Below are 13874 nucleotides of genomic sequence, written 5' to 3'. Positions count from 1 at the left end.
AAGCTGACCGTCATTTGACCATCATGACACCACATGTATATAACCAACCAAATTAAAATCTGATCAGATCAGACAGAAGGCTTGAATTGTTTTACTTACCATATTTTTTTGTCATTAGTGTTTTCATTTGTTACAGTCTGGCTGTCTTTTCATTATTTATTACTGAACATCAGACACATACTTATCATCTTTGTGTGTTAGTTTATACTAAAGACCAGATCATCACAGAGGCAAAGTAACCTGATTTATGTGAGCCATTTTATCACAGACACTGGGGATTTGAGATTCTAGACACTGGGGATTTGAGATTCTAGACACTGGGGGTTTTAAATTCTAGACACTGGGGATTTGAGATTCTAAACACTGGGAATTTGAGATTCTAAACACTGGGGGTTTGTGGTTCTAGACACTGGGGGTTGTAGATTCTAGACACTGGGGTTTTGTGATTCTAGACACTGGGGGTCTGAGATTCTAGGCATTGGGGGTTTGTGATTCTAGACATTGTGGGTTTGTGGTTCTAGACACTGGGGGTTTGTGGTTCTAGACACTGGGGGTTTGAGATTCTAGACACTGGGGTTTTTAGATTCTAGACACTGGGGATTTGAGATTCTAGACACTGAGGGTTTAATGTGATTCTAGACACTGGGGATTTGAGATTCTAGACACTGGGGGTTTTAGATTCTAGACACTGGGGTTTTGTGATTCTAGACACTGGGGGTTTGTGGTTCTAGACACTGGGGGTCTGAGATTCTAGACAGTGGGGTTTTGTGATTCTAGACACTGAGGGTTTGTGATTCTAGACACTGGGGATTTGAGATTCTAGACACTGGGGGTTTGAGATTCCAGACATTGGGGGTCTGAGATTCTAGACACTGGGGTTTTGTGATTCTAGACACTGGGGGTTTGTGATTCTAGACACTGGGGGTTTTGTGATTCTAGACACTGGGGATTTGAGATTCTAGACACTGGGGGTTTTAGATTCAAGACACTGGGGGTTTTGTGATTCTACACACTGGAGTTTGTGGTTCTAGACACTGGGGATTCCAGACATTGGGGGTTTGAGTTTCTAGACACTGGGGGTTTGTGATTCTAGACACTGGGGGTTGTAGATTCTAGACACTGGGGGTTTTAGATTCTAGACACTGAGGGGTTGTAGATTCTAGACACTGGGGATTTGAGATTCTAGACACTGGGGGTTTGAGATTCTAGACACTGGGGGTTTGTGATTCTAGACACTGGGGGTTTTAGATTCTAGACACTGGGGATTTGAGATTCTAGACACTGGGGGTTTGAGATTCTAGACACTGGGGGTCTGAGATTCTAGACACTGGGGTTTTGTGATTCTAGACACTGGGGGTTTGTGGTTCTAGACACTGGGGGTTTGAGATTCTAGACAGTGGGGTTTTGTGATTCTAGACACTGGGGATTCCAGACATTGGGGGTTTGTGATTCTAGACACTGGGGGTTGTAGATTCTAGACACTGGGGATTTGAGATTCTAGACACTGAGGGTTTGTGATTCTAGACAATGGGGTTTGTGATTCTAGACACCGGGGGTTTTAGATTCTAGACACTGGGGGTTTTAGATTCTAGACACTGAGGGGTTGTAGATTCTAGACACTGGGGATTTGAGATTCTAGACACTGGGGGTTTGAGATTCTAGACACTGGGGGTTTGTGATTCTAGACACTGGGGGTTTTAGATTCTAGACACTGGGGATTTGAGATTCTAGACACTGGGGTTTTGTGATTCTAGACATTGTGGGTTTGAGATTCTAAACACTGGGGGTTTGTGATTCTAGACACTGGGGGTTTTGTGATTCTAGACACTGGGGATTTGAGATTCTAGACACTGGGGGTTTTAGATTCAAGACACTGGGGGTTTTGTGATTCTACACACTGGAGTTTGTGGTTCTAGACACTGGGGATTCCAGACATTGGGGTTTGAGTTTCTAGACACTGGGGGTTTGTGATTCTAGACACTGGGGGTTTGTGATTCTAGACACTGGGGGTTTTGTGATTCTAGACACTGGGGATTTGAGATTCTAGACACTGGGGGTTTTAGATTCAAGACACTGGGGGTTTTGTGATTCTACACACTGGAGTTTGTGGTTCTAGACACTGGGGATTCCAGACATTGGGGGTTTGAGTTTCTAGACACTGGGGGTTTGTGATTCTAGACACTGGGGGTTGTAGATTCTAGACACTGGGGGTTTTAGATTCTAGACACTGGGGTTTTGTGATTCTAGACACTGGGGATTTGAGATTCTAGACACTGGGGGTTTGCGTTTCTAGACACTGGGGTTTTGTGATTCTAAGACATTGGGGGTTTGTGATTCTAAGACGGGGGGGGGGGGGGGTGATTGTAAGACATTGGGGGAGGGGGTTGTGATTCTAAGATACTGAGGGGAGGGGGTTGTGATTCTACAACATTAACTTACCTGAACATAGCAATGAGTAGATTGATAAGTAAGATATTAGAGATTAACATGTAGATTGCTGTGAGTACAGGTGCAACCCATGAATATTGCTCTGTCTCAGGACATCTACCCATATACCTTGGATCCTCATAACAGGTATCATTCTCTAATCCTGGAAATGACATCAAATAACAGACAATTGTAGTGATTGTATGCTAATTAAACATCAGTGATCAACCAATTAATTCAAAGCATGTCAGTTTCCAATATGACATGAAGTCAATAGATGCTATACAGATAGAAGGCTCTAGTGAATAGATGCTATACAGATAGAAGGCTCTAGTCAATAGATGCTATATAGATAGAAGGCTCTAGTCAATAGATGCTATACAGATAGAAGGCTCTAGTGAATAGATGCTATACAGATAGAAGGCTCTAGTAAATAGATGCTATATAGATAGAAGGCTCTAGTCAATAGATGCTATACAGATAGAAGGCTCTAGTGAATAGATGCTATACAGATAGAAGGCTCTAGTGAATAGATGCTATACAGATAGAAGGCTCTAGTCAATAGATGCTATACAGATAGAAGGCTCTAGTGAATAGATGCTATACAGATAGAAGGCTCTAGTCAATAGATGCTATACAGATAGAAGGCTCTAGTAAATAGATGCTATACAGATAGAAGGCTCTAGTGAATAGATGCTATACAGATAGAAGGCTCTAGTCAATAGATGCTATACAGATAGAAGGCTCTAGTCAATAGATGCTATATAGATAGAAGGCTCTAGTCAATAGATGCTATACAGATAGAAGGCTCTAGTCAATAGATGCTATATAGATAGAAGGCTCTAGTCAATAGATGCTATACAGATAGAAGGCTCTAGTCAATAGATGCTATATAGATAGAAGGCTCTAGTCAATAGATGCTATACAGATAGAAGGCTCTAGTCAATAGATGCTATACAGATAGAAGGCTCTAGTCAATAGATGCTATACAGATAGAAGGCTCTAGCAAATAGATGCTATATAGATAGAAGGCTCTAGTCAATAGATGCTATACAGATATAAGGCTCTAGTCAATAGATGCTATACAGATAGAAGGCTCTAGTCAATAGATGCTATACAGATAGAAGGCTCTAGTCAATAGATGCTATACAGATAGAAGGCTCTAGTCAATAGATGCTATATAGATAGAAGGCTCTAGTCAATAGATGCTATACAGATAGAAGGCTCTAGTCAATAGATGCTATACAGATAGAAGGCTCTAGCAAATAGATGCTATACAGATAGAAGGCTCTAGTCAATAGATGCTATATAGATAGAAGGCTCTAGTCAATAGATGCTATATAGATAGAAGGCTCTAGTAAATAGATGCTATACAGATAGAAGGCTCTAGTGAATAGATGCTATATAGATAGAAGGCTCTAGTCAATAGATGCTATATAGATAGAAGGCTCTAGTCAATAGATGCTATACCGATAGAAGGCTCTAGTAAATAGATGCTATACAGATAGAAGGCTCTAGTGAATAGATGCTATACAGATAGAAGGCTCTAGTCAATAGATGCTATACAGATAGAAGGCTCTAGTCAATAGATGCTATACAGATAGAAGGCTCTAGCAAATAGATGCTATACAGATAGAAGGCTCTAGTCAATAGATGCTATATAGATAGAAGGCTCTAGTCAATAGATGCTATATAGATAGAAGGCTCTAGTAAATAGATGCTATACAGATAGAAGGCTCTAGTGAATAGATGCTATATAGATAGAAGGCTCTAGTCAATAGATGCTATACAGATAGAAGGCTCTAGTGAATAGATGCTATACAGATAGAAGGCTCTAGTGAATAGATGCTATACAGATAGAAGGCTCTAGTCAATAGATGCTATACAGATAGAAGGCTCTAGTCAATAGATGCTATACAGATAGAAGGCTCTAGTCAATAGATGCTATACAGATAGAAGGCTCTAGTCAATAGATGCTATATAGATAGAAGGCTCTAGTCAATAGATGCTATACAGATAGAAGGCTCTAGTGAATAGATGCTATACAGATAGAAGGCTCTAGTGAATAGATGCTATACAGATAGAAGGCTCTAGTCAATAGATGCTATACAGATAGAAGGCTCTAGTCAATAGATGCTATACAGATAGAAGGCTCTAGTCAATAGATGCTATACAGATAGAAGGCTCTAGTGAATAGATGCTATACAGATAGAAGGCTCTAGTGAATAGATGCTATACAGATAGAAGGCTCTAGTGAATAGATGCTATACAGATAGAAGGCTCTAGTCAATAGATGCTATATAGATAGAAGGCTCTAGTCAATAGATGCTATACAGATAGAAGGCTCTAGTCAATAGATGCTATATAGATAGAAGGCTCTAGCAAATAGATGCTATACAGATAGAAGGCTCTAGTCAATAGATGCTATATAGATAGAAGGCTCTAGTGAATAGATGCTATACAGATAGAAGGCTCTAGTCAATAGATGCTATACAGATAGAAGGCTCTAGTCAATAGATGCTATACAGATAGAAGGCTCTAGTGAATAGATGCTATACAGATGGAAGGCTCTAGTAAATAGATGCTAAATAGATAGAAGGCTCTAGGGGCATTAGACATTATAGTGGCATTCAAACTTAAATACCATGAAATCAGATATGAAATCATGAAATGACTCTCTAGAACCCAAAGTTCATAAAAAATATGAAAATAATCTATTTCCTGGAGTGGTGTTCCCTCTGAGACTCCAAGTGAGGACCATGGTTGTTAGTGCAATTATTCAATCTCTTTTTAAAAAAATAATAATTTTCCAGTTTTCCCAACAAAACCAGTTAAAACATTCTGCTAGCAAGCAAGTAATTTTCTAGCAGTTCTTTCAGCCACATTTAATTGACTGGGTTAGCATTGCCATGTGATTTGGCTCTTATTTAAGGTACCCTTTGGTGACACTTCTTTAAAAAATGACTGCAAAGTGGGTATTCATGATATGATGTATTATGGATCTTTCTTCTGTAAATTTGTCAATCAATGCTTGGAGATAATAAGCCCCTTTTTGTCTTCTACAAGTACCTTCAATTTCTTCCAGGAAAAGTTCTCCATACAGCTGCCAGTAGGGTTTATAGATAGACTTGAAGATAACCAGCAAGTTAGGCTCCATATTAGGATAGAGTATAGCTTCATTTGCAATACCAAAACTTAGGATAAAGATTACAAGAATGACCAGAAAGTACATCAGATCTTTTAACTGAAACAGGAAGAGAAAGAAAACACTTGATGAATGGTAAATGTAATACTTAATAGCAAATTATTGAAAATTTTTTTTATAATCTCATGGAAAGTCCACTTAGCAGTCAATGTATACATTTTTTGTGGCTCAGTTTGAATAATTTAGGGAAGTTTTGGTTCTTGTTATAGTCCCTTTACTTGTCACAGTTCAGTTTTTTGGATACCTTTGCCTGTCAAATAGTATAAATACTGTTGGATAGTATTTTGATTGTTTGTGTTGAAGAAGAATTTTGTTAGTTGAATGTTGTATTTAAATTTAAAACCATACACCAAAACCATCTATAAAGTACATGATGCAACTAGGGTACTATTATCAGTCTTGTAGTAAGACCCCAGGGTCTGCACTTGGTTGGAGACCTCTGGTCACAGAAAGGGGTAAAAATGGCAGTATTTCCCCCATAGACTCTATGGCAATTTTGTTTGGAACCCAGGTAAAATGACATGGGAACTATGGTAGCTTTTACCTACTTACTGCCCTTAGCAAAAACACTGGAAGGTTGTCGAACAAAAGTCAAAGGGTGACAGTACCTCTGGTGCACTCAACAGTACAATACCTCTGATGCACTCAACAATACAATACCTCTGGTGCACTCAAAGTACAGTACTTCTGGTGCACTCAACAGTACAGAACTTCTGGTGCACTCAACAGTACAGTACCTCTGGTGCACTCAACAGTACGATACCTCTGGTGCACTCAACAATACAGTACCTTTGGTGCACTCAACAATACAATACCTCTGGTGCACTCAAAGTACAGTACTTCTGGTGCACTCAACAGTACAGAACTTCTGGTGCACTCAACAGTACAGTACCTCTGGTGCACTCAACAGTACGATACCTCTGGTGCACTCAACAATACAATACTTCTGGTGCACTCAACAATACAGTACCTTTGGTGCACTCAACAATACAATACCTTTGGTGCACTAAACAATACAATACCTTTGGTGCACTCAACAATACAATACCTCTGGTGCACTCAACAATACAATACCTCTGGTGCACTCAACAATACAGTACCTCTTGTGCACTCAACAATACAGTACCTCTGGTGCACTCAACAATACAATACCTCTTGTGCACTCAACAATACAATATCTCTGGTGCACTCAACAATACAATACCTTTGGTGCACTCAACAATACAATACCTCTGGTGCACTCAACAATACAATACCTTTGGTGCACTAAACAATACAATACCTTTGGTGCACTCAACAATACAATACCTCTGGTGCACTCAACAATACAATACCTCTGGTGCACTCAACAATACAGTACCTTTGGTGCACTAAACAATACAATACCTTTGGTGCACTCAACAATACAATACCTCTGGTGCACTCAACAATACAATACCTCTGGTGCACTCAACAATACAATACCTCTGGTGCACTCAACAATACAGTACCTCTTGTGCACTCAACAATACAGTACCTCTGGTGCACTCAACAATACAATACCTCTTGTGTACTCAACAATACAATATCTCTGGTGCACTCAACAATACAATACCTTTGGTGCACTCAACAATACAATACCTCTGGTGCACTCAACAATACAATACCTTTGGTGCACTAAACAATACAATACCTTTGGTGCACTCAACAATACAATACCTCTGGTGCACTCAACAATACAATACCTCTGGTGCACTCAACAATACAGTACCTTTGGTGCACTAAACAATACAATACCTTTGGTGCACTCAACAATACAATACCTCTGGTGCACTCAACAATACAGTACCTCTGGTGCACTCAACAACACAGTACCTTTGGTGCACTCAACAATACAGTACCTTTGGTGCACTCAACAATACAGTACCTTTGGTGCACTCAACAATACAATACCTCTGGTGCACTCAACAATACAATGCCTTTGGTGCACTCAACAATACAGTACCTTTGGTGCACTCAACAATACAGTACCTTTGGTGCACTCAACAATACAGTACCTCTGGTGCACTCAACAATACAATACCTCTGGTGCACTCAACAATACAATACCTCTGGTGCACTCAACAATACAGTACATTTGGTGCACTCAACAATACAATACCTTTGGTGCACTAAACAATACAATGCCTCTGGTGCACTCAACAATACAGTACCTTTGGTGCACTCAACAATACAATACCTTTGGTGCACTCAACAATACAATACCTCTGGTGCACTCAACAATACAATACTTCTGGTGCACTCAACAATAGAGTACCTTTGGTGCACTAAACAATACAACACCTCTGGTACATTCAACAGTACAATACTTCTGGTGCACTCAGCAATACAGTACCTCTGGTGCACTCAACAATACAGTACCTCTGGTGCACTCAACAGTGCAATACCTCTGGTGCACTCAACAGTACAGTACCTCTGTTGCACTCAACAATACAATACCTTTGGTGTACTCAACAATACAGTACCTCTGGTGCACTCAACAATACAATACCTCTGGTGCACTCAACAATACAGTACCTTTGGTGTACTCAACAATACAGTAACTTTGGTGCACTCAACAATACAGTACCTTTGGTGCACTCAACAATACAGTACCTTTGGTGCACTCAACAATACAGTACCTTTGGTGTACTCAACAATACAGTACCTTTGGTGTACTCAACAATACAGTACCTTTGGTGTACTCAACAATACAATACCTTTGGTGCAATCAACAGTACAATACCTTTGGTGTACTCAACAATACAATACCTTTGGTGCACTCAACAATACAATACCTTTGGTGTACTCAACAATACAGTACCTTTGGTGTACTCAACAATACAATACCTCTGGTGCACTCAAGAATACAATACCTTTGGTGTACTCAACAATACAGTACCTTTGGTGTTATATGGTCACTTTTAAAGTTAGCAGAATTGCCACACATCTAGTAACTAGACTACACACAAATCTTTGAGTTTACATTCTTAGTTTACTTCTATACAGTTTATTTGTATCTTACCATTTTGAAAATCATGATGATTTTGGGTCCGATGTCTTTCTGTACAAATCCCATGTGTAAAAGCCGAAAATAGAACAACATCATGGTGATACAGTAGATGATCCTTGCTATGTAGAAGTTATCACTACTGAGTGTGAATCGCAGTATGACAGAGATGATGAAAAACACAAACATTAGAAAGTCAAAGATATTCCATGCATCTGAAGCCCAGCTCCATATCCTGTAGAATGCAGACTTTGGTTCCTTTACATGTATCTATTGGAGAGATTAAATCAATAATAGATTGGGGGTTCATTCACACAGTGTGAAATACAAATGTATAACAATGAGGTGATACAAATACTACTCTGGCAATCAAAGTTTCAGTTTACTAAGACAACAACTAAAACCATTGTTGCTCAATGTCATAGGTTTCACAAATAAGTGATTGTGATTGTGGTGTCTCTGTCATGTGGAGATAGTCACCCTGTAATCAAGATAGGGTGTGGCCACTTGAGAAAAACAAGTTATCAGAAATGCCACCCTACTGAGAGTATAAATTAAACCTACTGTTCATTCAACAGCTTATGTGAACATGTCACAATAATAGTTTCAGTTTGTGTTCATCTCAGTACATCAAAACCTCTATTTCCACAGTCATAAAAGTTACTGATGTATTGCAATGTTAAAAATACTATACAATCATCCTCATCCTCATCATCATCATAATAATGTTAATTTCTATGTAATGCTTTCCAACACTATGCCCAAAGCTCTTTACAAATATTATCCCTGGCATGGACCTGTATCAACACAAAGGCTCTGTATATTCCTCAGCTTCTTGGGACACATATAACCCAATGCCGATTCTATAAGTACACAGGATTAAGACATTCAATTTCAATCTCTATCCCACCCAGTCCCAAATTATACAACTGAGTCGGCTTGAGCACAATTGTTTTTTCACCAAATGATTTTAGATATATTGAAAGAAACGACAGCAACAAGACACACAAACTGGCAACCTGCAGATTCCAAGCTGCTCACACTAACTATTTGACCACCACGAAACATCTATCAAGCAATAGAAGAGTAAATTCTTAAAAAGCCACTCTTCATTTTGCAAAATTGGACAATTTTATCTCATGAAAATGTTCATTACATAAAGTTTATCAGGATCTCTCGTCATTTTACCCAGGTTCCCATACACAATTACCATAGAGTCTAAAAGAAACACTGCCTTTTGTTTTCTCCTTTCTGTTACATATAACGGGGTTCCCCGACCTTAGCAAAAACTCTAGTAAATGAAATGGTCAATGTCCCTTTACAGACAACTGTCATAAATAAGGTCTCTGAAATGCTAATTTACCTGTCTTATTTCTTCCACCATAAGTGTAGCCACCCATGCAATCACAATCCATTCTACCACACTAGGTGAGTTGTTCTCACTGGCTGGTCGTAAATCAGTTAATATGAACCAACTGAACAGGAACAATAGCGCAATATACAAGATCTGCCGACACATAAAAGAAACAAGCAAATCTGTTCAATAAATAAATAATAAATAAATAAATAAATAAATAAATAAATAAATACATACATACATACATACATACATACATACATACATACATACAAACATCAGTATGTTAGATATTCACTTGGGTACACTAAACACTTTAGAAGCAATTGAATTAATTTTCATTTTTATAAATAATATATGAAACTTACTTTGTCAAAATTCAGTCAGTGAATTTCTAAATTTGAATACCTAAATATTTTTTTGTCTACCTAATAACTAACTTGTCCCTAATAATACTGTCAACTGCTTCTCTTGGTATTGTTAGTGTAATTGTATGGTCTGCTAACATTGTCAATGTAATTATTAAAAGTTGCCTAGTAAGTATTGTCACTTCTGCCTAAGTTCAAATCATTGGCAACTCCAATGTATTCTGTATTATACCATGCATGAGCCAAGTTGAACAAAAATATGGAATATATACTCTGGTCGTTCTATATCATGACAATGCACATCTACGTCACTGATTCTGCTGTGTTTGAAATATGAGTCAAAAATAGACTTTGACTTGTAATGAATACAAGATACAGTGGAGTCACTTACTGTACTAAAATAGAACTTAGAGACAGGTGCCTTGTAATAGTAACTAAGTCCTTCCCATAGTGTGACATCATCTGGTTCACCTCCTATATGTCTGACATCAGATCCTTTCCCAGGTTGATAACTGGAGGTCCATCGTAATACATTCTTCACTTTCTCCCATCGTGTAAGCTCTAATTTCTGCTTATCTTCTTTTGTCTCTTCTTGTTTTTCATCTTTTGATGCATTGCTTTCTTCTTCTGGATCAAACTCCGCTTGGTAGTCATTGGCAAGGAATGTCATTGATGGAATAATGAACGGGAAGATGAATGCAAAGACATACTGTATGGAGAAAGAATATGTAGTAACTTGAAAACATACACTTGTATAGAAATGGAAAAATTGAATTGTGGAGATAACATTTTTAAGTTTGTGACGTTTGGAACAAAATATTTAGTTTGATCTCAGACCACTAGTGGTCTGAGGTTTGGTGCAATAATTAATAGTATCCAAAACATTCAGACAACACCAAGACTGCTGACAAAACATTACAGTGCATCATATGTATTTTTACCTTTACTTGTATGTGATTTGGATCAACCCTATATCTTACAGACGATTAGACCAGTCTATTGTACAATCAATAGGACATATACCACTAACCTTTGCCCACTGCTTGTAAGAATGTATTTGTACATTTCCTTTCCAAACTCTCTGTAGTTTAGTCTGACAACAATCATGTTCAATGAATTTCATCTGTTCTGCAGAATAAGCAATAGAAAAACATGTTGTTCCACCCCATTCTGGTAGTTTGCGAACCAATGCTAATTTGGACATCTTCTTGTTATCCTCATAGCAATTCTCCATCACTCCAATTGCCAAGTCTTCAAACTCACTGGGGACAAATAATATAAGTGTATAAAAGTTAAACATAGTGCAGTCCCTAAAAAAAGTATTGTAATCATTCCCCAATATTTCTCTTTGTTCATCCAAAGAAAATATGCATGATCTACGAGGGCCTAGTTACTATGAGTCACTAGACAAGTAGTGAAAAAACCCTCAAGTCACAAGTATTTTCTGGCTGAATGGAGAAAAATGTTTTAATAATATACCTTCTTCAAAGTGGCTATATGGATGACGACTGCCTGGGTATTTTTTTTTAATTTTAATTTATACAACAATTTTATCATGACTTCCTACTTCAAAAATCAATGTGAAACAACAATGTCAAGTCCTTGTTTGTTACTCAATAAATTACAAATTGTCTAAAATGTTTATTTATATATTGTACGTACAATAAACATTTTTACACATTTTTTTTAGCTTTTTTACAAAGTATTGAGTTACAAACACATACTTGTCACCGTTGTTTCACATTGACTTTTCAAGTAGGAAGCCATGATAAAACTGTTTTACAAAATAAATACCCAATCCTCATCTATATGGCCACTTTAAGTAGAATTATGAAAATTAAGAAAAACAAAATATGGTAATTTGGAGTATTTTGACCCATACTTCAAGCAGGACAACACCAGTGACATAGACTGCAAAGGATTGTCATGACATAGAATACCCGTACCCATGGTAAACTACATATAATCCATATTTTCTGTTCAAAGACATTAACTTGGCTTGTGCATGGTAAAATCACTGATGTTTTGAGTTAATCTTCTTTTTAATTAATGGTAAATGTCTGTAACTCCTAGATTGTACTTGTACTCAAGTCTCTGATGGGTTGCTGTTTTTCACTCCTAATTTGTACTTGCTAAGTTATAGTCAGGTCCCTGACATACAATTTATCAGTTGGCCGTGCAGGAACAAACTGTGTGCCTAGACTATGGAATTCTTTACCATTGGATGTACATTGTATAGCAATCTTTAAATCAGAACACTTTCAAGAACAAACTTAAGATATATGCATATGTTCAAACAAGTATATCTGTGTGGATTGACCCTGACATAAGCACCATTAGATTAGATTGGCTTAGCTTAGAATTATTTTGTTCAATTGGTGTGATCTTTGTCAACTTACTCAGCATGTTTAACAAGATCAAAGTAGAGAGTTAATTCTTCTTCTATTTCAGCATGAAGTGATAAAGCCTTTAATATTCTTCCAGCAATCAGGGCTGCACCTATGACAACACAGAAAACATGATATCTAAAGTTGAAGTTTTGGGTAACTGTTACACTAACATTTATGTATCGAAAAGTATTTGGGTAACTGTTACACTAACATTTATGTATCAAAAAGTATTTGGGTAACTGTTACACTAACATTTATGTATCGAAAAGTATTTGGGTAACTGTTACACTAACATTTATGTATCAAAAAGTATTTGGGTAACTGTTACACTAACATTTATGTATCAAAAAGTATTTGGGTAACTGTTACACTAACATTTATGTATCAAAAAGTATTTACTGATCAGGATAAGATCTATTTATAGAATTTTTGATGAGTAAGTTTTGTAACACTTGTTCTAGTTTTACTGGAAATCAGTTAAAGTGGGGAATGTGATGCTTCAATCTTTCCTTTTCTTGAGTATTATGATAGCACCTCATAATGCACCAGTCGAGTGCAAGTGTGCGGACTTGGGCTATTTGTATGAGAGCTTGCAGTGGTCTCTACGATAGTACTTTCATGAGTGTAGTGAGTGAAAGTGCAGCAGAAAACACTGCCAACACAATTGGAAATACCTCTGAGTACCCACACTGGCACTCACATGGCATGGAGTTCTGTTATTGATACATATGTTTATCTGAAACAACAAATTTCTGTAGAAATGACACTATGCGATCATGCGATGTGCTTTTGTGTAGAACAAACACTGTGTCCTCATTTGCATGTAGGTATGCAAAAATGTTTTCGGTATTGCACTGCAGTCCAAATACTACTAGTATGCACACACACCAGTGCAAGTAATCTCTGGTACATATGTAATAATACCACTTGTATATACATGCACCAGTGCAAGTAATCTCTGGTACATATGTAATAATACCACTAGTATGCACTCGCACCAGTGCAAGTAATCTTTGGTACATATGTAATAATACCACTAGTATATACACGCACCAGTGCAGCTAATCACTGGTACATATGTAATAATACCACTAGTATA

The 13874-nt window shown here is 37.7% G+C and overlaps 1 protein-coding gene across 1 annotated transcript in view; it reads right to left on the bottom strand.

Moving 5' to 3' along the window:
* Positions 1–13874, bottom strand: part of LOC144435755 (transient receptor potential cation channel subfamily M member-like 2) — a 38417-nt gene that overhangs the window by 11706 nt on the left and 12837 nt on the right. The window contains exons 13-19 of the mRNA XM_078124369.1: positions 12785–12884; positions 11416–11647; positions 10777–11094; positions 10024–10167; positions 8676–8930; positions 5497–5671; positions 2440–2590 (exon numbers count right to left, since the gene is read on the bottom strand). Coding sequence (XP_077980495.1) covers positions 2440–2590; positions 5497–5671; positions 8676–8930; positions 10024–10167; positions 10777–11094; positions 11416–11647; positions 12785–12884 — 1375 coding nt within the window. The remainder of the gene's footprint in view (positions 1–2439; positions 2591–5496; positions 5672–8675; positions 8931–10023; positions 10168–10776; positions 11095–11415; positions 11648–12784; positions 12885–13874) is intronic.

This window comes from Glandiceps talaboti, chromosome 5 (genome assembly GCF_964340395.1).
Source record: "Glandiceps talaboti chromosome 5, keGlaTala1.1, whole genome shotgun sequence".
NCBI classification, from domain to species: domain Eukaryota; kingdom Metazoa; phylum Hemichordata; class Enteropneusta; family Spengelidae; genus Glandiceps; species Glandiceps talaboti.
This window is presented reverse-complemented; position numbering and strand designations above follow the sequence as displayed.